This window comes from Armigeres subalbatus, chromosome 2 (genome assembly GCF_024139115.2).
Source record: "Armigeres subalbatus isolate Guangzhou_Male chromosome 2, GZ_Asu_2, whole genome shotgun sequence".
NCBI lineage: Eukaryota > Metazoa > Arthropoda > Insecta > Diptera > Culicidae > Armigeres > Armigeres subalbatus.
Window position 1 is genome coordinate 257,533,993 of NC_085140.1, and position 20,795 is coordinate 257,554,787.

A 20,795-nucleotide genomic window follows, 5' to 3' on the forward strand; every position below is an offset into this window, starting at 1 on the left:
CATTAAAAATATTGAATTATAGGGGATTTAGGGGTCATACAGCTCATTTAATGTAACTTTTTATACAAAATAGGATAACTTTTCTCACGAGCGACTCACAGATAAGGTTAAGGGCTTATTCGAAAGCAAACTTTCCAAGAAATTCAGTGAGTGATGTTTTATAGACATGAGACACTTCTGTATGTAGTTATTAAGCTCGTTTTGCCCCAATGTCCCATACATCACAGTTTATCATATTTTTCGTGCCTTTATCTCCCAAGTGTTGCACTAAAGATGAGTTCTCCTCTTCATTATAGATCCATAGAAAAGCACTTGTTACGGAGACGGTGAAGTCGTTCGGACTTCCTCAAGACAAACTCGTATTTTTAAGTTTAGAGTAAGCTTTTAGCTGTAAGTATATTTGTTTTATAGTTTTAATGCACGTTTTAATATAATTTTAGGTTACTTACAATTTTAATCCTCTTCGTTTACAATATGTCCTATTCGTAACAATTGTATTTTTTCTTCGATGTATCCTTAATTAAGCTTTGTAATTCAATTAGTGTTGTGTATGTTATATAATTTAGGGTGTACCTACAATAGTATTTCAATAAAAAGTTTAACTTAACAAGCCGAGAATGTTGTGTTATATTTGTACTCTGTTTCAATGATAGGCAGATATTACTCACATCTAGAGCTTGACGTCTCCAGGCTGACGTATTTCACCCATTAACACTGTCAGTAGACAACTCCGTGCATTTGTAGCGTTAGCAGTTAACGAGGGGTCTTGAACCGTTGCGCACATACCCCGCCCCGTATTGCTTGTAGTTTCTTCAGCCATACCGTTTTTTCCTAGCACGTCCAAGACTGCGAGCTTGGTTAACGGCCGCTGAACAATGCTTGTTGCTGTTTTCACATCTGCGCTCCGGATACGTCCGTCCTTGCCTGGATACACTTTGACTACGACTCCCTTTTCTCAGCTGTTCCTCCGTGATTCGTTGATGACTATAACCAGGTCTCAACTTAAATCAGCTACACTTCCGCAAACCACTTGGACTGTGTCGAGATGACAGGGAGATATTTCTTTATCCACCGATTCCAGAAACGGTCAAGCATGACCTGGACATGTTTCCAGTTTGAGCGCATCACCGATGAGGAATCCGACGGAGCACAAGCTGGTTGACATACCCCAATCGTACTAAGGAGCAAGAAGTGGTTCGGTTTGAGCGCTTCAGCTTCAGGCGAATCCAATGGAAGATACTTTAGAGGACGAGTGTTCACCATTGACTCTGCTTCAGCTATAGCAGTGAGGAGTGTTTCCTCGTCCGGGTTTCTCGACATCTCCATAGCGGCCAATGCTGTTTTTACCGAGCGCACTAACCGTACCCAAATGCCTCCCATCTGGGGAGCATATGGAGGATTCAGCTTCTATTGTGTTCGTGCATTAGTGAACGTCGACGCCAGATCATGATTCACTTTACTGATTTCTAGCCGCAACTCCTTTCGCGCCCCCTGAAAATTTGTTCCCTGATCGGAGTATATTTCTAGAGGCCCACCACGACGAGCGATGAATCTTCGCACAGCTAGCTTACTTAGGATTCCGTGGACAGCGAGAAAGCTACCTCTAAGTGCACTGCCCTTGTCGTGAGGCAAGTAAAGAGTGCCACCCAACGTTTAGCCAACTTACGTCCAATTCTGATGGATACTGGTCCGAAATAATCTAAACCTGTAAAGGTGAACGGTTTGATGTATGGAGTAAGCCGTGCCTCTGGAAGCGGGCCCATTCGTGGAGCCTGTGGACTCAGTTTGCGCACTTTACATCCCCAACACTTCTTCGCCACCTTCCTCACGAGTCGTAAAATGTAAAATGTCATCTGCATGTCATTTGACTAATTTGTTCATAACTTTCTTTAGAAGCAAAATTTCTTCCATAATTTTGAATGTACTCATAACGCTTGTGTAGGGTTATATTTTTGTCCAAGGGTACATTGCTCTAAGTATAACATCAAAGGCTGGAGAGTGAAAACTCTCCAAAATGTCACGTGTCATTTGACATAATGTCATTTGAATGACATTTTGCCTCCCACGCCCCAGATTACATATTTACAGCAAAGTCTCGTTAGACAAAGTTGTAGGCCCATTTAACCGCTATAAGTTCGTCATACAACATGAATTGATAGCTACCTTCTGAAAAAAGTTCTGGTAAAATTATACAAACGAATGCAAATGACATTTTACAACACTGCTCACGACAGCTCTTAGTTCGGAAACGTGGAACTGCTGTCGAAGCTCATTTACGACCGTCTCGTTGTTCGCATGTCCAAACTTCCGATGATAGCTGTCGATGATAAGTTCCGTCACATAATGGTTCTTTGGTAGAATTGCTGGATACTTCGATTCCTCCGACAGCCAAGGTGCCGCACCGATTCTTCCGTCCTTGCGGATTACTCCATCAACTCCAATGAAAGGGCACAGTTTATAGATCCTACTGCTTCGCTTTATTTTCTTCCATGGATCCATAGGAACCGATTGGTCCGAATCCATCGCGGCGTATTCGCTTGAGAACGCTTCTCGTTGAATCAGTCGCACCACCGTCAGCTCTGCTTTCCGAAGTTCTTCCATGTTTAAGTCCAAAGCACCTGGTAGCGGCAGCTTGCTTCTACTTCTCCTACAGTTTTCTTGAAATCGTCGCAGGTATCCTACTGCTCTTAACAACCTTTCCCATTTGGAAAATCGTTCAAATTGGATAGTTAATCCTGATTCCGCTTGATGGTGTATGTTGATGTTTTTCATCTCTTCGGCAGTAGTCCAATCCTCCTCTTTTTGCGGCCAATCTTGTTCATCCTGATATAGAAATTCTGGACCTCTTAACCACCTACTTCTTTCGGACGTAGTCGGACCACTTCCCCACTTCGTAGCCTCGTCGGATACGTTCCATCTCGTAGGCACCTTTCTCCATTCTGATACATCTGAACTTTCCAGGATCTCTCCGACTCTGAAGGCCACAAATTGATGAAATCTCCTTTTTCCTCTCAGCCACGCTAACACAGTGTTTGAGTCACTCCAAAACATTTTTCTTCCAATGGAAAGTGTGTGGCTATCGAGGATGGCCTTCATGAGCCTTGTGCCGATAACCGCCGCCTGCAGCTCTAACCGCGGTATCGATAATTGCTTCAGAGGAGCAACCTTAGTTTTGGATGCCACTAATGTGCAACGAACACTTCCTCGATCAATAACTCGAAAGTACGCAGCGGCGGCATAAGCAGTCATACTCGCGTCTACAAAAATGTGTAACTCGAGTGTTTTCAAAGCTCTCAGATCATACCCGGGGAAATAGCATCGTTCAATTCGCAATTGTGCCAAATCCTGTATTGCCAGCACAAATCGGCGCCACTGTGGAAAAATGGTTTCCGGTATTTCATCGTCCCAAGCTGTACCAGATCTCCATACATCTTGTAGCAAAATTTTGCCGTGTATTACAAAATTTGCTACTAGCCCGAGAGGATCAAATATGGACATAACTAGACTCAGGGCTTCTCTTTTGGTAGGAAATACATTTCCATCTAGCAATCTGTGTATGAAAACGCACGGTAAAGGTAAACACGTCTTCTCGTGGTATCCAAATCATGCCCAGAACTCATTCTGATGCACCACCCTTTCCCATCACAAAACTTTTAATTGATTCTGATGATGCTTCGCCGATTCATTGCAGCACCTCTGACGAATTAGACAACCAATGTCGAAGTTCAAATCCAGCGCGTTGATGAACTGTTGTTACTTCCTTCGCCAATTGAACCGCTTCGTCAACCGTATCGACGCTATCTAAATAGTCGTTGACATAATGGTTCCCCACCACTGCCGCTGCGGCTCTTGGAAATTCAGTTGATTGCTCATTTGCGTTAAGGTTTTTCACAAATTGTGCCGAACTTGGCGAACATGTTGAACCGAATATTGCAACATTCATCACAAATATTTCCACCGGCTGTGACGGACAGTTTCGCCATAGGAAGCGCAAAGCTTGGCGATCTTCGGGTCTGATGAACACCTGGTGGAACATCTCTCTGATGTCGGCGTTGATTGCCACCTCCTTTTGACGAAATCGACTTAATACGGTTGGTAGCGACTGCAGCAGATCCGGACCCTTTAGAAGAACTGAATTCAACGAAACACCTTTGACAGTTGCGGCTGCATCCCACACGATGCGAACCTTTTCCGGTTTGTTTGGGTTCGTTACTATTCCTAGTGGTAAGTACCAAGTTTGACTTGGATCTGTATTCTGCAGTTCTTGCTCCGTAGCTTTGTGAGCATAGCCTTTAGCTAAATACTCGACTATTTGTTTTCGAACATTTTCGTATAACTCCGGATCCTTCGACAACCGCTTCTCCAGACACTGTAACCTTCTTTCCGCCATAGGCTTACTATTCGGGAACTCCACCTTATCGTGCTTCCATAGCAAACCTGTTTGGAACTTCCCAGACTTAGTACGCACCGTAGTTGCTTCCATTAGCTCACGGGCCCGTTTCTCGCTGTTTGATTCAACCAGTTCGTTTGCTCCAACACCTGTACTTTCAATCGCGAAGAAATTTTTCACCAATTCGTGGAGGTCATCATTTGTTGGGCGGTGACAGACGTGCATAACTCTATGCGATTCCGAATCATTCGTATCTCCGGATCTACCATATAATATCCACCCGAGACGTGTCTTCGCCGCAACTGGTTCATCCCATTTTCCTTCTCGGAGTTTGAGAGGTGACTTCAGCTTGGTGTTATCCAAACCGATCAATAGGCCTGGAACCGCTTCTTCGTAACTTGGAACCGGAAGCCCTTTGAGATATGGAAACCTAGCTTGTAACTCTTCGAAATCTACAGTCTGATGTGGTAAATCTAGTCTGGATACCGTGTATACTCCGCCCAAAGCGAAGCGCTTGTTAGAGTTGTCTCCAGAAATCTCCATCTGCACCCGTCGGGAATCTTCTTCAACACGCTTTACACCGTTTGTCCACTGCATGCATAGCGGAAACATAGGCCCCGATATCCCAAGCTCCTTGGCAATGGAACTCTCCAGCAGTGTGGAATCTGATCCACTATCCAGAAAGGCGAAGGTTTTTACCGTTTTCCCGTTTGCATGGAGTGAAACTGGAATGATCCGAAACAGTATCCTGCGGTGTTGATGATGATGTACTGTTACTACACCTGTGCTGCTTGATGTAACTTTAGGTTTTCCTTCATCTTGTGGATTCCCTGGATGTAGGAACCTGTGGTGATGCTCTTGACAGCCGTCCGTCCCACACACTGGAGCTTTGCACGGCCACTTACCGTGCGGGTAAAGGCATCGTTTACACAAATGTGAGTCCTTAACTACCTTCCAACGATCGCCAAGTTTTTTAGCTTTGAAGACAGAGCATTCCTTTGGTTTATGCCCGGGTGTTTGACATACCGCACATGGACGTACCTGAGGAACCGATGATGGTTGCAGATTATCTGGTTTCTTACCACCGGAGTTGTTTTCCACCTCGGAGCGGACAGAGTTGACAAACGCCTTTCCTTTTGTGCGCTCTGGCCTAGAGCATTCCAAACTTCCACCGCTTACACTGCTCGCCGCATTGATGATCATGTTCATATAGTCTGCAAACGCGCGTAAGTCGTCTACTAATACAGACTGCTTGTGCATTGCCCACCCTAGCTTGATGTTTGCTGGTAATTTTTCCACAAGTTCCTGAAGAAGGATCGGGTTAGATAGATGCACTTGCTGTCCAGCTGACACAAGATGTGCGCAAAGATTTCGAACTGCTAAGCCGAAGTTAACTAGAGTATCTAACTTCTCCGGTTTGGGTGCAGGTGTGCTTCGGACATCATTTAGAAGCGAACCAATAATAACATCTGGTCTTCCATACAGCATTCGAAGGGTTGACATTATCTCGCCAACGTTCGATGGATGTAATAAAAAACTACTAACCGCTTTCTTCGCTTCCCCCTTCAAGCAACGCTGCAATCTTAGGAGATTTTCAGCTTCCGTATATCCACACATTTGCGTCGACGTCTCAAAGGCACTCCAGAACAATGGCCATTCCGCAGGATTTCCTCCAAACAATGGAAGATCCTTTGGAACAACATGCCGCGCAGCAAGTTGATGAGTACTTGGCCCCGGATTTATGCTTGTGGAAGTTGGAACATTTTCTCGAACATTCATAATCGGAGCATTGGATGTGTTGATTACTCAGGATAATTTACACCCATACAGGTCCCACCCGATGGCACTGATTGCAAATACGGAAAAGCAGGCTGATTTATTTCTAATCCCTGATACCCAGACTGTCTGTTCTGACCCCAGTTCCCATTCGAAATCGATACAGGAAAACAATTGGAATGGACTCCTGGCTGTTCACAAGACAAAGCCGACATATAGTTCGAACCCAATGGATTTATCGCATTATTTTGATTTGATTGTTGCCTATCAGACTCGTAAAAACGGTTGCTCACCGCCGACGTTGGAAATGTGTACTGACCTACTGTTGTGTTTACATTCGGACCAGCAAACGAACTCGGGTGCATCAATGGATTAGCTGTTTTCATACCTGGCATTAATGTATGTGTCGGATGACCCATATGTTGAGCGACTTGGTGTGATCTAGTAGTTGGTGTTGAGTGCGATGATGCTGGTATGAAGTTTGAAGGCTGCTGCCAAAGCGATATATCCATACCTTGTGGCGCATACATCGGTACAGAAGACGGTGGTACTGAAGGCGCGTATGCACGTGTTGGGTCTACTGTTGATGCTGTTTGTAGCGGTCTATGCGATGCGATTTGTTGTGTAGCACAGTTCTGCATGTATGACGGAGCGGATATCGATGTAAGCATAGAGTACGTCGGTTGTGGAACACAGGATGGAATAGAATATAAAGAGCAAGGCGGTGGTAGCAACGAGTGCGAGATAGATGCCGTCGTCGTCGGGGATATCACAAAGGCATCGTTCGTCATGGTCATCTCTCTGCTCACCAACGGGGTCGACTTGTGTTGATTGAAGTGCAACGCTGATGTTGTTATTGATGTGGTTTGTGGCGGTAGTGGATTCCACAACGAAGACATAGGCTGTGCATACACTTGCATACGGCGACTGCAGTCATTCTAGCTTGACTTGTCCCAGCTGCTGTTGTAGTAGTCGTCGAAGTAGGTTGGACTGAATCTGATGTCGTCTCCGCTTGCAACGTAAGTCCAGTGGGAATGCACCCAGTATTGGAACTCAGGGTCACTGTGGGGTTCCGATCTATCCAATCCTGCACCTTACTCGTACTTAGATCACAGTTTCGTCGGCTGCGAACACTACCTGTTGCACTTCCTTCGTCCAACTTGGTTTGGAGTAGATTGTATTTTTTCTTGATATACTCCTTCTCCAGAGCGAACATCGCTGTGATCGCCTTTTCCCTCCGCTCAGATTCCAAACGCAGCACCATGTCTTGCATTTCCCTGTCCTGCTTCTCGCGTTCCTCTCGCATTTTGTCCTGCAACCGCTTTTCCTCTGCCAATCGTTGCATTTCAAGCTCCAACCTTGCGGCTCGTGCGCTGGTAGTCGTTGATGCTACGGATTCACACGGATCTGAGTTGTGGCATGCCGTACATATGAAGTTTCTGCTCTCGTTCTCAATACTGTCGTTGACTCCGGCACACATGAAGTGGTACCATCGGTCGCAGACGTCACATTGAACCATTTTCCGATCTGCTTCATTTGGTTGGTTGCATATGATGCACTGATGCTGACTCGAGTGGGACATGGTTATGTTCTATCTACTCGATGAATGTCCAACGAAGAACAACTTAAGAATATAAAATTCTAAAAGTTTTGTTACGGAGACGGTGAACTCGTTCGGACTTCCTCAAGACAAACTCGTATTTTTAAGTTTAGAGTAAGCTTTTAGCTGTAAGTATATTTGTTTTATAGTTTTAATGCACGTTTTAATATAATTTTAGGTTACTTACAATTTTAATCCTCTTCGTTTACAATCCGTCTTATTCGTAACAATTGTAGTTTTTCTTCGATGTATCCTTAATTAAGCTGTGTAATTCAATTAGTGTTGTGTATGTTATATAATTTAGGGTGTACTTACAATAGTATTTTAATAAAAAGGTTTAACTTAACAAGCCGAGAATGTTGTGTTATATTTGTACTCTGTTTCACAATGATAGGCAGATATTACTCACATCTAGAGCTTGACGTCTCCAGGCTGACGTATTTCACCCATTAACACTGTCAGTAGACAACTCCGTGCATTTGTAGCGTTAGCAGTTAACGAGGGGTCTTGAACCGTTGCGCACAGCACTATACATGCTTTGTTGGTAAAAGTTGGAAATTTAAGGGATTTTGGGGTCAAATAAGTATTAAATTGCACTTTACGTGAATTTTTCATGTATTCTGCAAAAATAATAAAAATATTATTATTCTCCCAAAATGTTCTACAGACATTGATGTTTGAATGTTTGCGAAACAATTACTAATGAAGTAAATCATTTCGCAAGTGTTTTGTTTTGTGATTTATAGGGTAAAACCCGATTTTTTAAATGCTTCTGAAAAGTGCCGATGCCAATCATTCCCAAACCATACCCGTTTGCACAACTATATAAGAGTAAATATATTAGTCGATGTGATAATAGATAGGAATAGATAGGAAATATTCTTTTCTCATGACGTTTTACCCAAATTCCCCTTATGAAATAATATAGCTTAATGATTCTGGGTTAAGAAATGAAGGAGTACCATTGATACAATTATAATTTGTCAATGATAATATAAAAAAAAAACAAATATTCGTAGATTGCATTGAAAAAAAATCCAAGGGTTCAGGGCTAAGAACCTTTTCTTTTAAATGCATAATTAATTAATTTTTTCACTTATTTGTCCCAAAATGTCTTAATCCATATTTGTTTTTTATGGTATCAAATTCTGTTGAAAAAAACTATGACAATAATATCAACTATTATCTGTAAATATCTGAATAATCAATAGGCTGTAGATTTCGCCAAAATTGACCATATGTAGAGCTACATCAATGCTTACAAGTTTTTAAATCACCGTATATTAACCCTAAATGATCATTCGACGTAATATAGTGCAAATGATTTCTTGGGTATTATTATTTTTTACAGAATACATGAAAAATTCACATAGATGCACTTTGATGATTATTTGACCCCAAAATCCCTTAAATTTCCAACTTTTTCCAACAAAATATGTATAGTGATATGTATGGATCTACAATGAAGGGGAAAACAGAATTTCAGTGTTACTTTTGAAAGATAAAAGTACCAAAATATGAAAAAAATTGATGTATGGGACATTGGGGCAAAACCATCTCAATAACTGCATACAGAAGTGTCTCATGTCTATAAAACATCACTCACCGATTTTCTTGGAAAGTTTGCTTTCGAATAACCCCTAAATCCCCTATAATTCAATATTTTTAATGAATTATATGATTATTTGTTATTTTTATTACATCATTAGAAAATATCAATTAAATTAACATTACTACATAATTTTCTTGCTCAGAATCATTGAGCTAAATTATTTCATAGGGGAATTTGGGCAAAAAGGTAAGAAAAAAGAGTATCTCCCATCACCTCCTATCTATGATCACATCAAGACTCCTAACCTATGACTATTCTCGTCTAGTTGTGCTATCGGGTATGGTTTGGAAATGTTTGGCTTCGGTGCTATTCAAAAGTTTTTAAAATTCGTTTTGTACTCAATAAATAACCAAATAAAACATTTGTGAAACGATTTATTTCATTGATTTTCGTTCGGCAAACATTTGTCAACATCTGTTCAACACTTTGAGACAATAATATCAACACTTATCTGTAAATATTACTATTTTTTACAGAATATATGAAAATTGCACATAAAATGCACTTTGATGCTTATTTGACCCCAAAATCCCTTAATTTTCCAACTTTTACCAACAAAATATATTTAGTGCCCTTCTGTGGATCCACAGTGAAGAGATAAACACAATTTTAGAACAATGTCTTAAAGAAAAAATGACAAATAGTTTGGAAACTCGCGATATATGGGGCATTAGGGCAAAACGAGCTCAATAACTACATACAGAAGCATTCCACGTCCGTGAAACAGCACTCACTGAATTCTTTGCAAAATTCCCTTTCGAATAAGCTCTTGATCTCTTCTGTAAATTGTTCGTGAAGAAAGTTATCATTTTTTTCCAATCGGATTTCCCCATTGTGCATTGTTCTGCAACGATGTGACGTTGCTACTGCGAAGTGACTGTAAGCTTGGATATGCAGATGACTTGAAGCTGTATTTTATTGTACGTTCAATTGAAGACTGAACGCCTCCAAGCGCTGCTCAATGTATTCATCGTGTGGTGCAGCAATAACAAGCTGATTGTTCGATTATTGGATTAACGGAGTATCGCTGATCAGGGTACAACAAGTAAAGGACTTAGGTGTTGTGCTAGATGCTAAATTGTCATTCGACGAACATCGCTCGGCTGTTATCTCTAAAGTCACTCGTCAGTTGGGTTTTATCGCCAAGATTGCTAAAGACTTGTTCGAGTCATATTGGAAACAGCTTCGATTGTTTGCGATTTATTCGACTAGCCCTGCGATACTTGCTCTGGTGAGATTCTTCAAATCTTCCTCCGTATCCTGATCGGTGCAGACTTCTAGGGCGGGACACGTTACAACGACGAAGGAATATTCAGCAAGCGTTGTTTGTTAAGAAGCTTCTAACTAGAGAAATTGACTAACCGCATCTACTGTCACTTTTGGATTTCTGTACACCTTCAAGGCTGTCGCGTACCACGAATCTGCTACAACCTAGATTCCACAGAACGTCATTTGGATATAACAAGCCGGTGACAGCGTGCCTCCGAATGTTTACGCAGGTGGAGAACTTGTTTGATCATGGTGAGGCGTCTAGTAGATTTTCGAACAAGCTGTACAATTCAGTGTTAATTTAGTATTGTAGTAATTGTAATTTAATATTATATCATTCATCAGGACTTTGGGTCAGAATACAAACAAATTAAATTAAATGTATGTAGTAGGGATAATGACGGCTTTGGCAGGTTTTGTTCTATTATTGGCAGGGGGGTTTTTTATGACTGATTATGCTCAAATTTGGCCCAAACATTCTTTGCATATCAAAGAATATTGTGACCAAATTTCATAAAATTCGGTCGACAAAAACCCCCCTGCCAATAATAGAACAAAACCTGCCAAAGCCGTCTGTTCCCCTATATGATTCTTGTTCCGTTTACTCCGATGAAACTTTGCCTAACTCCCGAGTTTACCTACTCGGTAGATATTCCTTGATGGAATATCGCTGACTGACTGGAAACTCGACGCTCGCATTATTCTTTATTGTTTTTGTTGCAAACATATAGAAGCCGTGCTTCTCCTATACCTTTAATCATATCAAAATATTGAACAATCAGCACTTAGGTACCAATAACAGATGCCAAAGCATTCATTTTTGGCGACCCTCGTTCCGCTCATTGTCACTTTTCGAAATCATCCCTCAAGTAGAGGAAAAAAGTGCCTATACTTCTATTTCCATTGCTATTATTATTTATAAATTTTCGACTTCAATTGTTATTGTTATTACTCGGATCCTCTTTAATTTTCCTGTTTCATTTTTTCTTCCTCCTCTCAATAATAGTCCATTGTCATTTCGCCAATTTTCCTCTGTTTGAGATTTTTTCCTCTGTTCCGTAACAACACAGCCGGCTGCTGCTGTCGCGTTTTATTGTCGGTCAGATTCAATAAATGTTTTCCTCCTCTATTATGTCGCATCCCTCCGCCGCCGCTGATTACAGGGGACACCTAATGTAGTTGCCGATCCGCCTATGCGTCACGGAATCCCTCACCCACCCTGCCTTGTTTCTCGTTCCGCTGCCATCCACAACGTCCGCCGATTGTTGGATGTTTATCCACCACTTGAATGCTCGCCTCTGCAGAACATCTCCCGGCACCGAGTTGTCGACCGTCCGTCGCCCTCGTCAGCGCGAGTACAATGGATTGGCACTTGAAATTCACTCGGCGGTAAAATAGCACATGCTGTAATTGTAAATCAATACGGGAAGTAGATTCATCTCGCAGGGACAAAACTACACCAATGTGGCACAAGGCATCAGCGTCATCGGTTGACGGTTCACGTTGGGGTAACAGCCAGATAAATTTGTAAAAAAGGACGTAAAACAGAAACCCAGAAACTTCACGAATTTCGTGAAATCAAAAAACTCGTCAAGCATATTCCTAAATTTCTGCATCTTAATCGTTATACGCTTTTGAAAGTCGTGTGAGTATTAAAGATGGTAGCAACAATAACAGGCTCTTCAGCACGAATTAATTTAGCAGCAATACACGTCGTTATGGTTGAAGAAAGGAATTTTAAACAAACATTGTAAATGCCTTGTTGTTATGACTTAACAAATTACAAACTTTTAAGTACCTATTTGGTTTTGTTCCCATGTCTTTCATGTAAAATATTTTTTCCAATAAATGTGGACCAGTTACTCCTATGTGCGATAGCAGCGACAATTCGAAAAGGGACGCATTTTGTACTTTAGTCAGGTTCAATAAACAGAGTGTCCTCGATGGCCAAACAATGTGCCGTCGTCGTCGATTCCGTTCATTGTGCCTGCCGTCAGCAAGTATCAACACAATCCGAATTGTTCGATTCCTTCTGCCGTTCAGTTCGGACCCTTCGATATGAATACGCACTCCAGTAAAAAAAACTCCACTTTGGAAAATTGCAAACACACGCGCGCACTGGATTGATTTGTAATAGTTACTGCACGTTTCGATATTTCCAATGTACAAGAGACGATAGATGCCATTATCGCGTACCAAAGTGGTAAATTCACTGCATATTGAAAAGGTTTACAACTGTTTCCAACCATTCAAAGCCATATCTTGGCGGTTGGACTCGGATCGGGAAACGAAACGAGCAACGAAAGTGAAACGATTCCGATAACGATGGCTCCAGCCACCGACTGACCGCCAGACGACGACGACGACGACAACGACGACGTAAGCCGTAACTTTGTCGAAGAATTTAGAGCTGCTTTTGGCGGGCCCTGGAGTCCGAAGGAATTCCAGAAATATTTTAGATAACAGCGTCTCCAAAAGGCGAGACCGCCCGTTTTATGACATAATACAATGACTGGTGGTCCGTGAATCATCGGGACCGGGAGGGAGATACAGCGCGGGTATGGATTGCGGCCCAAGTGTATCAACGCGTCGTCGGTCGATTAAGGCGGCGTTAGAGCATTAACATTTTTTCACGGCAATTGTTAACCGCGCCCGGAATGTAACGGTAATTGACTGTCATTCGAATGTGATCTTGTGGATTTGCCAAAGGAATCACTGCATTTTCTAATAATAATTTGTATTTTTCCACAGAAGCATCTAATTTATGTAATTAACATTCGGGTTTACTGGTGTTCACCCCAGCACTGAATAGACCTCAAGAGGCAAGGATTGCTAAACGGAAACTCGGTGGGTTTATTTGAATCTATATCTTAAATAATTTATTATTTTGAGATTACCTGCCACTGGAAAGTCCCATATTGACTTATATTTCCCTTATTACACTTTTACATACTAAGAATGCTTCTAGAATAGATTGAATGTATCTGAGGGCAAGAAGACTAAAATATAAGACACCTTTTTGAACGATTTTGCTCTACGTCCTCCAGACTACCGGTGAGAGCGATGACCAATTCTCACCCCCAGACCCATTGTCACCCCCGATGGCAGTACAAAAAGTGTGACATAGGGGGGAGGGGGGTTGAAAATTACCAATTTTTGCGTTACGTAATTAATGGATCTTTCCTTACTCTAGATGAACGTGTGTGTATTTGTGCAAAAATGTGACAAACTTTTTGGTACTTAGCATTATCCGATCACGGTGCAATCGACGCGGAATGCTGTCCAGTTGTTTCCTATTAAAAATTGACTCGAACGGCCATTGCGTTTCAGAGTTTACCCAGATTAATCCACCTAGCGCCGATGATGCCTTTCCTTTCCGTATTGAAAAAATGTCATTAGAAAGGTCAAAAAGCACTTTAGGGGAACAGATCGAATGTTTTAGACCATTTTGCATGTTTTGTTCCGGATGACAAATCACTTCGACAGCGAAGTTTTCACCGTGGCCCTGGGACTGGAAGCCAACACTGAAGGTCTAAGCGGGGATGCGTTGGTAGCTGTCCTTACACGCGTGGGCGACGCCACCATGCCGAGGAAAGCCCTGCCGAGAAATGGCAGACGCCCGGTATACTGGTGGAGTCCCGAGATTACGGCCCTTCGATCAACCTGCCTCAAGGCTAGACGAAAAATGCGGACCGCCGCTGCGAAACTGGCAGCTGCGAAACTGGCCTTCAACAAGGCAGAGCAGCAAGAGAGCGTGTTTCGACAACCTATGCGAAGGAGCCAACGCGAAACCGTGGGGTGACGCCTACAGGATAGTGATGGCCGAGACCAAAGGGAGCTCTTCACCCCCTGAACCCGGATAGGTTAGGGAGGATTATCGAGGTACTATTCCCGTCTCGAGCCACAAGTCCCTGGCCTCCTGCACCACAAGGCAATATGGGTGCGGACGAAATGGTGACTCCGGTGACGAACGAAGAGTTGCTCGCGGTGGCCATATCCCTGGTAACGAACAAAGCTTCAGGGCCTGATGGAGTTCCGAAAATGCGCTCTCAAGGCAGCAATCATAGCGAACCCGAACAGCTAGCTATGCAGAGATGCATTCAATAGTGCACGGTTGGGGTTGTGTATTACAAATCACAATGATTTGACATTTGTAGGATATTTTAAACAAATTTAAAGTTTGTTCCATATAAATTCCCATATAAACATAAATTGTCTTTGCACCACCCCTAAATCACCTTCAAAATGCATGCAATTTCGCCAGGACTCCTAAATCATCAAAAAGAAGCTGATAGACATATGGGAGTAGGAATTTTCTAACATTTTTGAAATGTGAACCGTCCTAATACACACACATACAGACATCACCTCGGTTCGTCAAACTGAGTCGATCGGTATATAACATTATGGCCCAGTCAACATTTTGGTACCTACACGCAGAAGAATCTTTTACCTTTTGAACAACTATTTCGACTGTTGCATAAAACAACGTGGACTTTGCTGTATGAACCTTCAAAGTTGTTGCTTCACTGCTGATCCATTGCTTTATTCAACTGAACATTATTGTTGTTTTAAACTTGCTCGCATGATTGGAACAATAATTATAATGTGTTGAACTTAATACTATGTTAAAAACCCTGATTGACCCACCTAGCGGTGTTTGTACCTTTCTCGTATATTTGATATACTAAAAAAAAATGAGTGGGAATTTGTTAGCGTGTTTTTTTTTGTATGTAAATTTGCATTTCAATAGAAAACAATGGGACAGGATTCCCCGTCGAATGCAACTTATTGCAAACAAATCGGATCACGATAAGTGCCTAAAAAATAAGTGAGTTACACACACGCACACATACACAAAGACAGACATCATCTCAATTCGTCGAGCTGAGTCGATTGGTATATAACTCTATGGGTCTCCGGACCTTATATCACAAAATCGTCTTGGAAATGAATATCTAACCTTTTCGTTACACCTTGGTGTACGATAAAGACAAAAACACAATAATAGAGTTAGAAAAAAACAATGATAATATCGTTCTTTTGACAACCATTCCATGATGTGGGAAAACTGTAGAAACTGGAAAATAAATCTTCCTTTCTACATTAAGTGAGAATGGAGCAGAGGTAATGTGGATGACTTACAATCCCCACGTAACTAGATCGATTTTGTTTCTGTCACTTTTTGCCCATTTGTTGATGTCATCTTAATGCCGATAAAATAGATTCGCATCATTTCCGAAAGTAAAAACAACCATGAATATAGTGGTTTTCTGATGTATTATTTAACAGTGACAGTTGGAAACAAATATATACAAGAGTTGAATCAACTATCGCGCATGGTTGATTAAACTCTATTTTTTTATTTTGTTATTCATAAATCAAAGCAAAAATATTGTTGATTTGAGGCATAATCATGTTGATTACACCACATTTTCTCTCCGCGTATAACTTTTGATATAGGTTATTAAATAAGAACCAACTTAATCGTAGATAATGCACAGATTGGCTATATACGTACCAAAGTAATCCTATAACCTTTCGGTACAACTTTGTTGTACGAGAAAGACAAAACATTGTATTTAACAAAAGGCTGCCTTGAAAAAAAAAAAATCGATTTTTGCATAAATTAGATGCTTCTTAGCTTACCTTAGATTAGGTTAGACTAAGACTGACTGTACATATCAATGGTTGCTACTCTGTGATTGATCAGAACTGGTGCAAATTGCACTTCGATGCGAGTAAATAATGGTTGGGATTTACCATCTATTCTCAAAGTGCACGTTTCAGCAGCTCGCAAATGTTGACCAATAACGGCGCCAGCCAAGTTCTTACAGTCATTTGGGAAAGGGGAAGGAATGTTAGTGTGTGGTAATTGTTGCTATTAGAGACCGTGAATACCTCTGCATCTCCACAATTACCACGGGAAGAAGCCTGTGTTAGTTAATTAGTTTTTAGTTAGTTAGTTAGTTAGTTAGTTTCTTTTAGGAAAATTCCTTTGTTTACGCCACGCGAAACCTGATATATTTTTACCTCTGTATTTTTAGTATTTAAAGGTTACGTAATATTTAAACATTCCCTAATATATGTTCATTACACATCAATTAAATCTTATTAACTCTTATTTGTGTTAATATTTACTTAAAGCACATGATTGAATAAATGCTTACTCTTACCCCGCCCGATGCGCACTCTTACCCCACCGGTGGGGTAAGAGTGCGTTTTTCACGTGTCTTGCAATAAGAGTTCTACTAAAACGAATCTCAATAATTTTAATATTTTTTCCGTTGGGTTACATATAGGAAGAGTATATGAATCATCGACATTGCTTCATAAGGGCCACATGATCGATTGAAAACTAAGTGCGTAATCTTGCCTCACTCTACTCTAACAGGAGAATCTTTTTATTTCGCCGAAAAATCTAATGAACTGTCCCAGGAGATTCTTCCAAGTTTTTCGAATTTTCAACAGGAAATGATCTAAAGCAGAGCTTTCCTAACTTTTGGGTATGCGACCCACCTAGCAAAATTCTATATGTCTCGCGACCCACCTGAGAAAAAATGCATTTGACCATTTAATTGAATCAGAATGTCATCTGTTTCGGCAAGTTTTACAAAAATATTCACGTTACCTTCATGTACAAATGCAGAAAATGACAAACATGATATTAGTGCTGTCCAATGAGCAGCTCGAAGTAGCTCGAAGTTGTTCCCGTCCTGCTCGTTCTTTTTTGTCAACAAATGGGCATGAGCAGTAGACCTCTTCATGTTTTCAAAAAGTATCAAAAATTCAACTGACAGAGGTGAGCCAGCCTTGGGCTGCAAGCCTCTTTAATAAAGAAATATATAAAAAAATTCAACCGGTCAACCCAGAATTACAATTCTTATGCTAAAATAAGCCTCCTGTCAAATTTTCAGCTAACTCGGATAAAATTTCGAGGTGGCTCAAGTCGATTTAGTGTTTTTGGGCTATTTTCAATTTTGAAAAAAATCTAACTAGGGATATTAAAGCCAAAAACCATCGCAACAACCTCTAAATGGAAGATTTTGGTGTGCTCTACAAGTCTTGTGAACATTGCGATTCGTTCCGTTCACGTTTTGGCCATGTTAAAGTGATTTTCAAGCTTTAAAGTGCATAAAAACACTCTTCCCCCTTAAAGTCGTTGTTCTACAAAATTCTTGAATTTATGACAAATCATTGCTAATTTATTATATTTATTTTCTCCTTTTTCCCCTGGACATTTGAGTATTATATTTGCTAACGTTTGATTTACCGTTAAATTCTTAAAAATCAGAAGCTGAACATTTGTCATAAATTTGCACGCTAGGATTTCCTTAAACAAGTTATTCGAACAAAACATAAATCAATTCATATGATATTTGATGCTTACAACAAATTACTTCCAAATTTGGTTTATTTCACCATATGTCTGTTTGCTTTTAGCATTTAGTGCGTCGTAGTAACAAGTGAAATTAAAGCTTCTTTGTTCGAATAACTTGTTTGACGAAATCCCAACGTGCTAATTTATAATTAATGTTCAGCTTCTGATTTTCAAGAATTTAACGGTAAATCGGACATTAGAAGTTATATTACTCAAATGTCCAGGGAAAAAAGAGGAAAATAAATATTTTAAATTAGCAATGATTTGTCATAAATTCAAGAATTTTGTAGAACAACGACTTTTATTTAAAACAGTGTTTTTATGCACTTATAAGCTTGAACATCACTTTAACATGGTCAAAACATTAACGGAACGAATCGCAATGTTCACAAGACTTGAAAAGCACATCAACATCTTCCATATAGAGGTTGTTGCGAAGGTTTTTGGCTTTTATATCTCTTGTTAGATTTTTTTTTTCAAAATTGAAGATAGCCCAAAAACACTAAATCGACTTGAGCCACATCGAAATTTTATCCGAATTAGCTGAAAATTTGACAGGAGACTTATTTTAGCATGAGAATTGTGATTCTGGGCTGACCGGTTGAATTTTTGATACTTTTTGAAAACATGAAGAGGTCTAATGAGCAGGACAGGGAGAAACTTCGAGCTACTTCAAGCTCTCATTGGACAGCACTATTGTTTGTCAAAATGTTTTTATTTTACTTCATTAAGGGGACAGCTTTTAGGCATAAATGTTTTCTAAAATAGCGTGGTGATGAATATTTAAAATAAAATGCGGTTCGAACTTGAAATTATTTTCCTGAAAAAATGATCGAAAGGTTCGGCATTCGAGCTGCAATTAATATTTGTTCTACGCGACCCACCAACAATCCGCCGGAATTTCTTTGAAATTGCCACCGGGCATGCACGCTTCGATTTTTTTTTCTCGTCCTGAATTTTCCGGAGTTTTCACTAAACAGAATTTCCTTGTGATTTTTTCAAGTTTCACAAAAACTGTTTCCAACGGAATTTCAACTGGATTTTTTTCGGAGTTTCTTTGAATTTCTACGTGAAATTCTTTATGTTGTCCATTAGTCATTCTTCGGACATTCAACGAGTTTGGTTGAAAATCATTCGGTGGGAAGTCATTCGACCGAAAGCTATCTAGCCGAATTCCATTTGTTCGATACGGTTATTATGTAGAAAACGATACGACCAAACTAGTCATTAGGCTGAAAAAGCCAGAAGCTCTAACAGGTCGTTTGGTCGAATAGGCCTTGTCATCGAATTCGGTCCATTTGACCGAAACGGTAGTTTAGCAGGAAGGGCAATTTTCACTTTCGGCCATATGTTCATTTCGGCCAAATGGCCCTTTTATGCCAAACGACCATGCAGGTCATTTTGGCTAAATGGCTTATTCGACTAGACGACTTTTCAGCCAAATGACCTGTTCCATCCTGCCAAATACAGTCGAGTTTCAGATTAATGACATATTCGGCCAAACAACAAACGGCCCTTTCCCGTCAAAACATTTGATTTCAACGGGAAATTCTGTGGATTTCAACAGGAAATCTTTGGAAATTTCCGCAGGTAATTCTTTGAGATTCCTCAAGGAAATTATTTATAATTTACCTGGGAAATTTCTGGAATTTTCACCTGGTGGGCTTCGTGGCCGTGTGGTTAGAGGCGTCAGTTGTCTAAGCGTATTTGCAAGCCATGGAGTGTGAGTTTGATTCCCGCCCTAGAAAGGAGAAAACATTTCGTGAAGCGGAAAATGCTCCGCTGGTTCACTGGGTGCTGTGTGAATGTGCTGTCCGTTGTCTAAAGCTAAGTGTTAAGTATTCAGTCTGTGCAACCTCTTGTCAAAGACGGTGATGCAAAAAGATCTTCCAAATTTTTAAGGAAATTTACTCAGAATTACAACGGTAGTATTTTCGAGATATCGAAGAAAATTCTTCAGAATTTCCAATGAAAGTTCTTAGTTTTACGAAAAGCTTTTTCGATTTTTTTTTCGATTTTTTTTTTGATTTTTTTTTCGAGCTTTTCTTACGAGAAATCCTGTGGAGTTTCAACGGGATTGCCATAAACTGTCGGTGGCGACGGCGCACACCTCTAATCACCGTGTTGTCCTCCGGGAAATCTGGAGAACCCCAAAAATAGAAAACTTCTAAATTTTATCGTTAGGCATCAAGATTTTTCAGATGCATTGATGTTGTGGCTTATACATGTCGTGGCCTTCCGAAAATTTCGGAATATCCATGAAATAAAACAAAAAATAATGAATTTCATCGCATAGCACCATTTGACATTCTAACATCGGAATTTATTTCATTTGATTTATTCTGTAGTACATAAAATTCATCTACATTCAGCTCGGTCTGTAGTTGCACGTCGAAAACTTTGTAGTCCACGGAGAGACCTCAAATCGATCCACCTTGCTCTCTGCGCACCTCGCCTTCTTGTCCCCTGCGGATCCCTATCAGGAACCATTTTCACCGGGTTATTGCCCGACATTCTGAGCATGACATTGTGTATGGATCACCTTGGCCACTGAGTGTTTCTTTTGAAAATTAAAATATTCATTCCATCATTAGGGAAGATCCATTAATTACGAAACGCAAAAATGGCCATTTTCAATCTCCTCTCCCCTATGTCACACTTTTTGTATCAGGTATCTAAAAAAAATGTATGGATTGTCACACTTCAGGAAACCCCCCTTTCCCCTCTAAGCGTTACGTTATTTACGGATGCTCCCTAAACACAAGGA

The 20,795-nt window shown here is 40.7% G+C and overlaps 2 protein-coding genes across 2 annotated transcripts in view; one reads left to right on the plus strand and one right to left on the minus strand.

Moving 5' to 3' along the window:
* LOC134212117 (uncharacterized) overlaps positions 1-20,795 on the plus strand; it is a 259,280-nt gene that overhangs the window by 165,471 nt on the left and 73,014 nt on the right. The gene's annotated exons all lie outside the window — the stretch shown is intronic.
* LOC134215927 (uncharacterized) lies at positions 7,020-8,284 on the minus strand. The gene is made up of 3 exons (XM_062695004.1): positions 8,082-8,284; positions 7,954-8,029; positions 7,020-7,892 (listed from the first exon to the last, which is right to left on the minus strand). Exon 3 carries the CDS (start codon positions 7,746-7,748, stop codon positions 7,020-7,022), a length of 729 nt encoding a protein of 242 aa, XP_062550988.1. The 5' UTR covers positions 7,749-7,892; positions 7,954-8,029; positions 8,082-8,284.

Excerpts from the sequence above, each read along its gene's own strand:
- LOC134215927 (XM_062695004.1), bottom strand. The coding sequence starts at position 7,748 with ATGTCCCACTCGAGTCAGCATCAGTGCATCATATGCAACCAACCAAAT.